The following is a 14,469-nucleotide window of genomic DNA, read 5'->3' on the forward strand; positions in this document are numbered from 1 at the left end:
ACAGGGCTTGAGAGCTCAGGTATAGATAACCTCATACTACCATCCTGATATCGTGAGCCTGTAGGACGGTTGCTCTCAGGGAACAGGGCTGGAGAGCTCAGGTATAGATAACCACATACTACCATCCTGATATCGTGAGCCTGTAGGACGGTTGCTCTCAGGGAACAGGGCTGGAGAGCTCAGGTATAGATAACCTCATACTACCATCCTGATATCGTGAGCCTGTAGGACGGTTGCTCTCAGGGAACAGGGCTGGAGAGTTTCCCATGTGTATCAACAATGGTCCACCACCCAAAGGACATCCAGCCTTCTTGACACAACTGTGGGAAGCATTGGAGTCAATATGGGCCAGCATCCCTGTGGAACGCTTTCAACACTGTGTAGTCCATCCCCCAACGACTTGAGGCTGTTCTGAGGCCAAAGGAGGGTGCAACTCAATATTAGGATGGTTTTATTTTTATGTAAGCTTGCGAGATCGCGATAGTAATACAAGGATACTGTATAAAGCACTAACTGAAAACTCCCCATGAACTCAGGCAATAACAACCTAGAGGAGTCAGTTACATCCCAGAGTGCCCTCCTCCTCTCTCCCCTCCCTTCTTCCCTCCCTCTCTCCCTTCCTCAGAGACGGCATGTGTTAGGGGCCCTACCGAGTGGTGCAGCGGTCTAAGGCACTGCGTCGCTGTGCAAGAGGTGTCACTACAGTCCCTGATTCAATTCCAGGCTGTATCACATCCGGCTGTGATTGGGGGTCCCATAGGGTGGCGCATGGGTTTGGCCGGGGTAGGCCGTCATTGTAAATAAGAATTTGTTCTTAACACACTTGCCTAGTTAAATGAAAGTTAAATAAATACCTGACTTGTCCCCACTGTCTACCTTTCCTCCCTCTCCCTCCAAGTGTGTAGGGTTCCTACCTGACTTGTGGGCCCTCCTTAGGCAGGTCAGAGAGGCATTGAGCCGGGCACACTCCTCGTCGTTGGCTCCAAACTTCTCCATGGCCTCACACACCTCCTCATCACTCATCTCCAACAGCCCCTCTAGAGTCACCTCGCCTGGACCCATCTCCTACAGAACACACATACAAGTAGCCTGGTCCCAGATCTGTTTGTGCTTCTGCCTACTTCATTGTCATGATGATTCCATCAGGAGTTGGCTAGAGAGCAGAAACAGACTGGCACCCAGGCTAACACACATGCGCCCAAACTAACACACACAGAAATGGAGTTTGATAGCCCTGGACCTGTATTTACCAAGAGTATCAGAGAATGCTGATATAAGATCAGGTATTTTAGATTATACACTGAACTAAAATATAAACACAACATGTAAAGTGTTGGTCCCATGTTTCATGAGCTGAAATAAAAGATCCCAGAAATGTTCCATGTGCACAAAAATCTTATTTCTCTCAAATGTTGTGCACAAATGAGTTTACATCCCTGTCACACAACACAATGGCACAGATGTCTCAAGTGTTGAGGGAGCATGCAATTGGCATTCTGACTGCGGCAATGTCCACCAGAGCTGTTGTCAGAGAATTGAATGTTAATTTCTCTACCATAATCTGCCTCCAAAGTCATTTAAGAGAATTTGGCAGTACATCCAACTGGCCTCACAACTGCAGACCATGTGTATGGCGTCGTGTGGGTGAGCGGTTTGCTGATGTCAACATTGTGAACAGTGTCCCATGGTGGCGGTGGAGTTATGTTATGGGCAGGCATAAGCTACGGACAACGAACACAATTGCATGTTATCGATAACAATTTGAATGCACAGAAATATTGTGACCAGATCCTGAGGCCCATTGTGAGGCCCATTTTTTTTAAAGGTATCTGTGACCAACAGATGCATATCTTTATTCGCAGTCATGTGAAATCCATAGATTAGGGCCTAACGAATTGATTTCAATTGACTGATTTCCTCATATGACATGTAAACTCAGTAAAATCTTTGAAATTGTAGCGTTTATATTTTTGTTCGGTATATAAAATAAAATATCATATGGCCAGGGAAGACAGAAACGTGCTCCCACACTTGTCTTTTCTTACTAGCACTGACTATGCTGATAGCTACTTATTTTTTTATATATTTTTGTTGTTGCTTACTGTGACTGACTGTGATATGTGGTTGTCTCACCTAGCTACCTTAAGACGAATGCACAAACTGTATGTGACTCTGGATAAGAGTGTCTAAACAGGGTTGGGGTCATAGACATGTTAGTCATTTAGCAGACGCTCTTATCCGTAGCGACTTGAACTTAATGCATTCATCTTAATGAAGCTAGACAACCACATATCAGAGTTGAAGTAAGTAAAACTTTTCATCAATAAAAGTAGCAAAGACAGTGCTAGTAACAACAATGCATGCTAGAGAGACAAGGTAGCACTCGAGAAGGTTCAGGAAGTGATGTGTTTTGGGCAAAGGAAGAAGACTATGTTGGGCTTATAGAAATTGAAAGCAATGTTTGTTTATGATGAGGTGTTAGTCCGATCCACCATCCTGACCGCTCTTGTAAGCAGGAAGTACACATAAAATTCAAATTCCAATCCTCTTCAAAACTTTTCAATTTTCAGAGGAAAATGTGGAATTGGGAGTTGGAATTTCGTTTACTTCCTGAAATGACTGGAATTTAAATGGAATTGACCCCAACACTGCTGCTAAATTACTAAAATGTAAATGTATTGTTTTCCCTTTACTTTTATTATCACAAATTTTGCAGACCATCGGCTATTTGTAGGAAGGTTTTTCTCACAGTGATTGTGATAACTAGATGCAAATCAAAGTACCTCAGTGACCTCCTTCCTCAGGTTGACTATACGGAACCAGTGTCCCAGACGGGGGAAGTCCTGTAGCTCAGTGGTGTCCTCCTGTAAGGCCACTCTCACCTTACAGGACAGCTGGCGACTGAAGTACTTCACCAGCTTTCCCTGCAGGGGGGGACAGAGGGACATGTGTGAGTTAGAGCTGGAGAAGCACAACCCAAATGTGTTACACAGCTATGGATGCAAGGACTCACCATCTATATATTGAGAGAGCAGTGCTTTTCAAACCTCTCCTCTGAGAACAGACGTTTCACAATTTTGTCCTGAACTAGCACACCTAATTCACCTCGTCAAGTTAGCAATTCACCTTGTCAATTAACATTCTGACTAATTCACCTAGTCAAGTTGACAATTCACCTTGTCAATTAACATTCTGACTAATTCACCTAGTCAAGTTGACAATTCACCTAGTTAATTCACAACTTGACTAATTCACCTAGTCAAGTTGACAATTCACCTAGTCAATTCACATTCTGATGAATTCACCTAGTCAAGTTGACAATTCACCTAGTTAATTCACATTCTGATGAATTCACCTAGTCAAGTTGACAATTCACCTAGTTAATTCACATTCTGATTAATTCACCTAGTCAAGTTGACAATTCACCTAGTCAATTCACATTGATTAATTTCCCTAGTCAAGTCGACAATTCACCTAGTCAATTCACAACTTGACTAATTCAACTAGTCAAGTTGACAATTCACCTAGTCAAGTTGGCAAATCACCTAGTCAAGTTGGCAATTCACCTAGTCAAGTTGACAATTCACCTAGTCAATTCACATTGATTAATTCACCTAGTCAAGTTGGCAATTCACCTAGTTAATTCACAACTTGACTAATTCACCTAGTCAATTCACAACTTGACTAATTCACCTAGTCAAGTTGACAATTCACCTAGTCAAGTAGGCAATTCACCTAGTCAAGTTGGCAATTCACCTAGTCAAGTTGACAATTCACCTAGTTAATTCACATTCTGATTAATTCACCTAGTCAAGTTGACAATTCACCTAGTCAATTCACATTGATTAATTTCCCTAGTCAAGTCGACAATTCACCTAGTCAATTCACAACTTGACTAATTCAACTAGTCAAGTTGACAATTCACCTAGTCAAGTTGGCAAATCACCTAGTCAAGTTGGCAATTCACCTAGTCAAGTTGACAATTCACCTAGTCAATTCACATTGATTAATTCACCTAGTCAAGTTGGCAATTCACCTAGTTAATTCACAACTTGACTAATTCACCTAGTCAATTCACAACTTGACTAATTCACCTAGTCAAGTTGACAATTCACCTAGTCAAGTAGGCAATTCACCTAGTCAAGTTGGCAATTCACCTAGTCAAGTTGACAATTCACCTAGTCAAGTTGGCAATTCACCTAGTCAAGTTGACAATTCACCTAGTCAATTCACATTGATTAATTCACCTAGTCAAGTTGGCAAGTTTAATCAGGTGTGCTAGCTCTGGAATTGTTCAAATACATGGAATGGCTGGGAGTCCCGTTTGAAAAAGGCGGCATTAGATCAAACATATTTTGAAGCTATACAATGTTTGTTTACAAAGACTCAAACTACCTACAATAAAAAATGACTTTCAATCTTTGTATTTTAAGGGCTCCAAGCTTAGAATGTTTTCAAAGCTTAGAAAGTTTAGAAAGTTTAGATAACTAAATGCAACAGAGCACTCATCATGACCTCGCAAGCTACTGTGCATAAAGTACACTACCGGTCAAAAGTTTTAGAACACCTTCTCATTCAAGGGTTTTTCTTTATTTTTTACTAGTTTCTACATTGTAGAATAATAGTGAAGACATCAAAACTATGAAATAACACATATGGAATCATGTAGTAACCAAACAAGTGTTAAACAAATCAAAATATATTTGAGATTTGAGATTCTTCAAAGCCACCCTTTGCCTTGATGACAGCTTTGCACAGTCTTGGCATTCTCTCAACCAGCTTCACCTGGAATGCTTTTCCAACAGTTTTGAAGGAGTTCCCATATATGCTGAGCACTTGTTGGCTGCTTTTCCTTCACTCTGCGGTCCGACTCATCCAAAACCATCTCAATTTGGTTGAGGTCGGGGGATTTTGGAGGGCAGGTCATCTGATGCAGGACTACATCTCTCCTTCTTGGTCAAATAGCCCTTACACAGCCTGGAGGTGGGTTGGGTCATTGTCCTGTTAAAAAAACAAATGATAGTCCCACTAAGCGCAAACCAGATGGGATGGAGTATCACTGCAGAATGCTGTGGTAGCCATGCTGTGCCTTGAATTCTAAAAAAAAAATGATTTATTTATTTCAACTTTATTTAAGTTTAAGTTTATTTAAGTTTATTTAAGTTCTCAAATAAATCACCGACAGTGTCACCAGCAAAGCACCCCACACCATCACACCTCCTCCTCCATGCTTAACGGTGGGAACTACACATGCAGAGATCAACCGTTCACCTCATGTGCGTCTCACAAAGACACGGCGGTTGGAACTAAAACTCTCAAAAATCAGACCAAAGGACAGATTTCCACCGGTCTAATGTCCATTGCTCATGTGGCTTGGCCCAAGCAAGTCTAGCTGTGATTTAGACACTGGCTAGCCCAGTTAGCTAACTAGCAACCTCACTAGCAGAAAGTATGAGGTGAAATAAATGCTAGCCAGCTAGTTAGCATAAGCTAACGCCTGCTAGCATAGCTAGCTAGCACCCAGTTAGCTAGCTTGCAACCTCACTAGCAGAAAGTCTGAGGGGAAATACATGCTAGCCAGCTAGTTAGCATAAGCTAATAGAGTTAAAATTGGGGCCAGGGTTGGGGTTAGGGTCAGAATAGGGGTTAGGGTCAGAATAGGGGTTAGGGTTAGGTTAGGGTCAGAATAGGGGTTAGGGTTAGGTTAGGGTAAGAATAGGGGTTGGGGTTAGGTTATGGTCAGAATAGGCGTTAGGGTCAGAATAGGGGTTAGAGTTAGGTTAGGGTCAGAATAGGGGTTAGGGTTAGGTTAGTGTCAGAATAGGGGTTAGGGGTCAGTTATCCAGCGTTCTAAAGAACGGATGAGAGTTTACAAGAAAATATCTGATTGTGGTGGCTATGGCAAAGAGGCATTTTGTTGTGCCCTGAAAGCTATTGAAAATGGCCAGGCATTAAGGCCTGCCACATGTTTTATTAAATAACTAAAAATCTGTCAACTGTAGCCATGTATTTTCCTTTATAGTTTGTTACCCTAAGCATGGTCATCATCCACCTTAAATGTTTTTCTCCAAACGTATTTGTTGTCAGCAAACAGACATTGATCTTAGGGGGGCGTCTTACCCCATGTTACCCTATATAAAACAATTGGTAGCTGATTAGTATGCTGTTGTATTCCACATTAATTTTACAATCTGCAATGTTTGGATTTCCAACTTTAATTCCTGAACAAGTAATTAAATTATTGCAGCCAGCTAGCAGTCTAAATGGACGCCCTGCGACACCATGTATAGCTTCTTGACTAGCCGGCTCCCACCCGGTTACTGAAGCCTGCACCTAAGAGGCTGCTGCCCTATACACACAGACATGGAATCACTGGTCACTTTAATAATGGAACACTAGTCACTTTATTAATAATGTTTACATACTGCTTTACTCATTTTATATGTATATACTGTATTCTATTCTACTGTATTTTGGTCAATGCCACTTCGACATTGCTCGCCCTAATATTTATATATCTCTTAATTCCATTATTTTACTTTTATATGTGTGTATTGTTGTGAATTGATAGATATTACTTCACTGTTGGAGCTAGGAACACAAGCATGTCACTACACCCGCAAACATATATACTAAATATGTGTATGTGACCAATAACATTTGATTTGAAATGTTAGGCTTAAAATGAAGACATAATATGTTTACAAATTAACTAGGGCTGGGCGATATATCGAATAAATTCCATAAATTCGAATGTGTGTTTTTGCGCCTGTATCGCAGAATCGAGTTTTTTTGTGTTTTTCGTTTTTATGAGCGTTTATATCCACGTTCATGTTGTCTTTTGATCTCGTTCCGTTCGCTCCTTCTGTGCTGTTCACCTTCCCATTTACACCAGAGATCTGGATATAATGACGAGTTGCTCATGTCTCCGCCCTAACAATGGGAATCGTTGTCCCAAAGGCGGGAAGACAGGCGACAATAGGTTCAAAATAAGCGCATAGAAACGCATTGGGTTTATTTTGGACAGATTTTGGCGCGCTTCGCCTCTTTCTCCCAAGCCCCTCCCTCTACCACTCCCAACAACAAAGATGAGAGATCACTTCTTCCTCTCTGACAAACGTTTTCCACTTGCTATTTGCTTATGAGGTTTGGTCCAACAGAATTGGTCATATGGACACCAACACACATTGAGACATTATTTTACTGTAATAGAGGATAAGTTAACATTTCTAACGATACCCTGTATATGTTTGAACTCCTCAAATTTCGAGCAGAGCAGACACTACTAAAACGGTATACCAATGAACATTCATTCTGGAAAATGAATGCTCAGTTTTTACGGTACCCTGTATCGCCAGCAGCATTGTAGTCAAATAACGATTGTTATACTAGCTATTTAGTCTGTTTAATAAATGTGCAATAAACATGAAACAATTACATAAGGAATCGGCAACTCGTTCTCATTCTGAGAAATATGGTTGGCCACTTGATTTCAACATCTGAACAAAGTGGATAGGCTAACATGCTGAACAAACAGTTGGGAGACGGACAGAAGGGTGTGTTCATAACAATTAAACTGTTTTGCCTTGTTAACTGAATTCAGAGCTTGTGAAATTATACCTAGATCCAAGTTGGCTAAACGTGATATTAGCTGGCTACTTACTAGCACGTGGGCTTCTGCTAGAGAGGTTGTTTATGAGAATAGTGTTAATTTTTTTAATAATGCCTACTACATTATTAGTGAATGTGCATAATGCATGATTCTGGTTAAATTTGTAACAAAAAAATTGAATTTTTTATATACAGACCTAAAAGCCAGATCAGTGATTATTGCAACAACAAAAAAAGCAGCTACAACTATTTTGATAAAATAATTAAATAATTAGTGGGTCATATGGTTGTGGAACGCATATATTCAGCCTAGGTATAACTTCACGAGTTCTGAATTCATTCAATTATTTGCTGACTGTATTAAAAACATGTTAAAAACATGTAGATATATACACTACCGTTCAAAAGTTTGGGGTCACTTAGAAATTTCCTTGTTTTTTTAAAGAAAATAACTTCTTTGTTAAAATAACGTCAAATTGATCAGAAATACAGTGTAGACATTGTTAATGTTGTAAATGACAATTGTAGCTGGAAACGGCTGATTTTTAATGGAATATCTACATAGGTGTACAGAGGCCCATTATCAGCAACCATCACTCCTGTGTTCCAATGGCACGTTGTGTTAGCTAATCCAAGTTTATCATTTTAAAAGGCTAATTGATCATTAGAAAACCCTTTTGCCATTATATTAGCACAGCTGAAAACTGTTGTTCTGATTAAAGAAGCAATAAAACTGGCCTTTAGACTAGTTGAGTATCTGGAGCATCAGCATTTGTGCGTTCGATTACAGGCTCAAAATGGCCTGTAATTGAATGGCCTGTAGTTTATTCTTGTTCTGAGAACTGAAGGCTATTCCATGCGAGAAATTGCCAAGAAACTGAAGATCTCGTACAACGCTGTGTACTACTCCCTTCACAGAACAGAGCAAACTGGCTCTAACCAGAATAGAAAGAGGAGTGGGAGGCCCTGGTCCACAACTGAGCAAGAGGACAAGTACATTAGAGTGTCTAGTTTGAGAAACAGACGCCTCACAAGTCCTCAACTGGCAGCTTCATTAAATAGTACCCGCAAAACACCAGTCTCAACGTCAACAGTGAAGAGGCGACTCCGGGATGCTGGCCAGAACAAGAATAGACTGACGAATTTTAGAAGAAAGTTATTTGTTTCTGGCCATTTTGAGCCTGTAATCGAACCCACAAATGCTGATGCTCCAGATACTAGTCTAAAGAAGGCCAGTTTTATTGCTTCTTTAATCAGAACAACAGTTTTCAAGTGTGCTAACATAATGGCAAAAGGGTTTTCTAATGATCAATTAGCCTTTTAAAATGATAAACTTGGATTAGCTAACACAACGTGCCATTGGAACACAGGAGTGATGGTTGCTGATAATGGGCCTCTGTATGCCTAATATTCCACTAAAAATCAGCCGTTTCCAGCTACAATAGTCATTTACAACATTAACAATGTCTACATAGCCTAGTGGTTAGAGCGTTGGGCCAGTAACTGAAAGGTTGCTAGATTGAATCCCTGAGATGACAAGGTAAGAAATCTGTCGTTCTGCCCCTGAACAAGACAGTTAACCTACTGTTCCTAGGCCGTCATTGTAAATAAGAATTTGTTCTTAACTGACTTGCCTTGTTAAATAAAGGTAAAAAAAATACGCTGTATTTCTGATAAATTTGGTGTTATTTTAATAGACAAAAAAAAAAGCTTTTCTTTCGAAAACAAGAAAATCTCTAAGTGACCCCAAACTTTTGAACAGTAGTGTATATATATAGTGAATCGCCCAAAAGTTTACTTTACAGCCTTATTCTAAAATAGATCGTTTTTTTTCTCATTGCTTTGTCATATGAGTGCTCTGGAGCAGGTTTTCATCAAATATCTCTCTGTACTTCGCTCCGTTCATCTTTTCCTCGATCCTGATTAGTCTCCCAGTCCCTGCCGCTGAAAAACATCCCCACAGCATGATGCTGCCACCAACATGGTTCACCGTAGGGATGGTGTCAGGTTTCCTCCAGATGTGACACTTGGCATTTAGACCAAAGAGTTCAATCTTCGTTTCATCAGACCAGAGACCAGAGAATCTTGTTTCTCATGGTCACAGAGAGCGCGCTGACATGTGCCTTTTACTGAGGAGTGGCTTCCGTCTGGCCACTCTACCATAAAGGCCTGATTGGTGGAGTGCTGCAGAGATAGTTGTCCTTCTGGAAGGTTCTCCCATCTCCACAAAGGAACTCTGGAGCTCTGTCAAAGTGACCATCGGGTTCTTGGTCACCTCCCTGACCAAGGCCCTTCTCTCCCTTTTTGGTACTCTTTCCCCAGATCTGTGCCTTCGACACAATCCTGTCTCTGAGCTCTACGGACAATTCCTTCTACCTCATGTCTTGGTTTTTGCTCTGACATGCACTGTCAACTGTGGGACCTTATATAGACAGGTGTGTGCCTTTACAAATCATGTCGAATCAATTGAATTTACCACAGGTGGACTCCAATCAAGTTGTAGAAACATCTCAAGGACCTGTTTTGGCTTTGACATTATGGGGTATTGTGTGTAGATTGATGAGGATATGTTTAAAAAAAAAAAAAAAATTTTAGAATAAGGCTGTGACCTAACAAAATGTGGAAAAAGGGAAGGGGTCTGAATACCTTCAGAACTCGGACTAGGTCCAATACAGCTCGTTTATTAAAGGGGTGAATGGCAAACAGTGGGTCAGTACAGTACAGTAGCATCTAATGCAACCAGAGAAACAAAGGAAACACTGGTTTGTGTGGAGGTTGTTGTCTTTCCACACTGGTGCTAGTGAGTGTGTTTTTTGAGCCGAAGGTTATGGTTACCATTGGGGTGTGGAGAGCTGATATTTGACCTGCTCCCATGGTAGGGCCAGAAATGTTTTGTCTGCACTAGGGAAAAGGTGTTGGCCATTGTAACTAGGGAAAAGGTGTTGGCCATTGTAACTAGGGAGAAGGTGTTGGCCATTGTAACTAGGGAGAAGGTGTTGGTCATCGTAACTAGGGAAAAGGTGTTGGTCATTGTAACTAGGGAGAAGGTGTTGGTCATAACTCAGATGGGGTGTTTTTAACTTGAGACACATCTCCTATGATGGCATAGGCATATGAGATACGCTATCCCATGTGATATGGTATAGTCTGAACTCTGACCCTATCCCATGTGATATGGTATAGTCTGAACTCTGACCCTATCCCATGTGATATGGTGTAGTCTGAACTTTGACCCTATCCCATGTGATATAGTATAGTCCGACCCTATCCCACATGCACCTTGCTTCACAACAGAGAGACACTGCCAAACAAAGCAGAATCACTATTGAAGAGCTTTTTAGTCCAGGACTAGGCTTAATCTGTGCCTGGGAAACTGACCCACAGTTCAATAGATGAGCCATTCAAACATTCAGAAACCCCAAAGGGATCAATTAAGTTGTATTGCATTGTAGAGTACTGTATGTTCTGTTTAACAACAGTTAAACTGTCCTTCAACAAGTATTGCACAGTAAGTCAAGACAGCTCTTTTGTGCAAAAAGTGGCAAATCAAAGTGAACCCAAAATTCCTCATGTTCCTCATATTGAATTTCTCCCTCATAATAACCTGTGATATAAGAACACACTTCTCAATGTCTTGAACTGTACAGGGGGACATTTTACAAACAAAGTCATATATCACAGTTGCAATGTGTCACGCCCTGGCCATTGAGAGGCTTTTACTAGGGTGACTAGGGTGGGCATTCTAGTTTCTTTATTTCTATGTTTTCTATTTCTTTGTGTTTGGCCGGATGTGGTTCTCAATCAGAGGCAGCTGTCTATCGTTGTCTCTGATTGAGAACCATACTTAGGTAGCCCTTTTTCCCACCTGTCTTGGTGGGAAGTTATCTTTGTTAGCGGCATTATAGCCGAGTTAAGCTTCACGGTCGTTTCTGTATGTTTATTGTTTTGTTGGCGACATCATTAAAATAAAAGTATGTACGCTCACCACGCTGCACCTTGGTCCTCTTCTTCAGACGCCCGTGACACAATGGTCAGATGCTTTCACATTCGTAAATTGTTGTTTCTATAATATTGCATATGTCTGTGTTAACACAGGACTTTGTTGGAGATGCAACAAGTGCAGCAAGTAAAAAATCATGAATAAACTATGGGGTGCAACAAGTGCATGATTCTACTATAAGTGCAACGTTACCTGCCAATGAAGCCAGAAACCTGACCCGGCCTGGAGAATACAAGTTAAAGGGGGAATCTGCAGTTCAAACAATACCAAAGATGATGCCCCACCACTGTTGTGGTAAAAAGCTAAGGGGTAGGCTGCAGAAATGTAACCACTGTCAAATTCATAGACAAACAAAAGTTTAGATGCAAGGACTGACCATCCATGATATCGTGATATTTGGAGTTAAACAAGTTTCTATTTTGGGTTCTGATGGAATACAACAGTTTAACTAATCTCATGAGGCATTTCTAAATGATATTCTTCAAGAATCAATGGTTATATTTCATTCATTTAAAAGTAAAAAATGGATGTATCCATTGCAGATTGCACCTTTAACTGTATCTAATCTAAAGGCCTTGTCCAACACACTCAATCAATAAATGAAATGTATTAATAACGTTTTTACAGCAACAGCCTGACCCATGCCATGGCTAAAATCTGTGAGAGGCAACTGCTTGACCACGTTTGGCCCTTATGAATACATGATAACAACATGCTAATATAATGCTATTAGAACTACACAGGAAGAAGAGCAACATAAGTTAAAATGTTACCAAATATGACTGCCCAATCCTCTAGTACTGTGCCCTCTGCCTCAGAAGGCCCAAACAGTGTGCATGACAGCATGTGCAAACATACAGCAAACCTACCACCTAACTAACATAACAGGGCCATAAGGCCACATGTCAATGGCAGACATGTCTTTTTAGAGTTTGAGTGCAGCCATGTTTTTCCTGACTGAAGATGCTGTACCTGCATGACACAGCAGTTTCCCTGAGTCAAACTATTAGGCGTACATTTCAAAGTGGTGTTTTTGGTTGGTAGCTAGGGAGTGGGGAACGATAAACTGTGTGTGAACATTTGTTAGAACAAATAATTGTAACCTAGCTAGACATGGGGAATCTATTCAGCATGTTCCATTCACCCAAACAGGTAGACTATTAAGTTAACGAGTGGCCATAATGTACTGTAGTCCTAGCTATAGAGCCTAATGTAGTGTATGTTTTCAATCTACTCTCTGAAATTCAATTCAACTCAAGCATCTAGGCCTACTTATCCCTTCAAATTACAAAATATTGTAAAATGGTGTGCCTATATATATAAAGTCCATATGAGAGGCATAGATGTGGATTTTTTTCCTTGTATCAGTGGGAAAACTACATGATTGAGTAAATGAATAAACAAACAGTATATAGAGGCCTGCTATTCCTCCAGCTGTGGCCACTAAAACTTAATTGTACATCTATTACAGGCCTATGTCATCTCATTATGTTGAGCATAATGATGGTGCCCTTTTTTACTCACACATCATCAAGTCCCATCACATTGGACCTCTGTTTACATGTCTTCCGTTTAAAGTCACCTGCCTGTGTAACATACACAGGAATCTCTGGTTTAAACCATTTAGGGCCTAAGTGCACCTGAAATGTACCCAGAGTATGTTTTGATACAAAAAAATAAAAAAACATTACACTGTCTTTGGATAACATCATGTCCATTACATAACGCAATTTATGGAATACCCTGTGGGCCAATTAAATCGGATCTCAATTTCACTAATACACACTTGCATAACAGTTGTTGCAATCTAGCTGATGATATGCAGAGCATATTACTGATGATGATGATGAATCGTAAACAGAAAGTGTTTAGGCCTCAACGTTCTCAGGGAGAATTCTGATGGAGAAGAGTTCTAGAGCTGAATAAACCACCTTCTTTCCACCACCTGCAGAATGCGCAAGCCCACAACAGCCTGCTCCCTGCAGCTAGCTTTTTCTTCATTTATTACACTGCATAAAACACATCTAGGCTGTATAACATAAGGGGGAAAAACAGTATTCCAATGATATAGTAAACAATTTTAACGACATCGAATAATGTACATTGATGTTGATATAGGCTATGATAGACGTGACAACCAACCCAACAGTGATTTTGATCAAAATACATGATTAGCAGCCTCAGCGCAGCCGTAGCCTTTTTCATTCTACGGAATGGGTGCTTTTGCTTACCTCCAGCGTTCGTATTTCTTTCTGTGTCAAGTCGTTAGATGTGGCACATTTGGTCCTCAATCCCTCCAAGCTGGAAATGCTTATGTCTATCATATTTTGCACCAACTCGCACTGCTGCAAGGCTTTTTGCAAACTCAGATGCTGCTCGTCGCTTTTTGTCATATTCTTCTCGTCCATTGCTTGCGAGCAGTGGTCGTTTTTTTATGTGTAACTTCAAAAAACAATATACTCAGAAAATAAAGGTGGAAAAAACTCCATGTAATAAAACGCCAGCAAACGTGGTGGTATATTCTATTATGTACATTGGTTTACAGATGAGATGTGATCTATGTGAAAGGCGACTCCATTGCAATAGTCCTTGTATTTCCTGGTGGTGGTTGTTCATCAAGGTGTTTCTGATTGAACCTGGTACTGATGCTGAGAGCTATATCATCAAACACAATATGCAGATAGCGTAGGCTACCTCCATAACAGAAACAAAAATCAGAACACAACCGATCAAGCCTCAGCTAATAAATCCATTGAGCGTTGTTTATTCATTTCAAATAAAAAACCAACGCATCATAATAACATAAACGGATCCATTAAATTAAAGCATCGTCATATAATCATTTTAAAGGTGATGCT

The 14,469-nt window shown here is 40.5% G+C and overlaps 1 protein-coding gene across 1 annotated transcript in view; it reads right to left on the bottom strand.

The window, feature by feature from the left end:
• Positions 1–14,019, bottom strand: part of LOC120062809 (kinase suppressor of Ras 2-like) — a 136,418-nt gene extending 122,399 nt beyond the window's left edge. Inside the window, 3 exon segments of the mRNA XM_039012881.1 lie at positions 915–1,065; positions 2,784–2,924; positions 13,843–14,019. Coding sequence (XP_038868809.1) covers positions 915–1,065; positions 2,784–2,924; positions 13,843–14,019 — 469 coding nt within the window.
• Positions 14,020–14,469: the final 450 nt, after the last annotated feature.

The sequence above is a fragment of the Salvelinus namaycush genome, chromosome 18, assembly GCF_016432855.1.
Source record: "Salvelinus namaycush isolate Seneca chromosome 18, SaNama_1.0, whole genome shotgun sequence".
Lineage (NCBI taxonomy): Eukaryota > Metazoa > Chordata > Actinopteri > Salmoniformes > Salmonidae > Salvelinus > Salvelinus namaycush.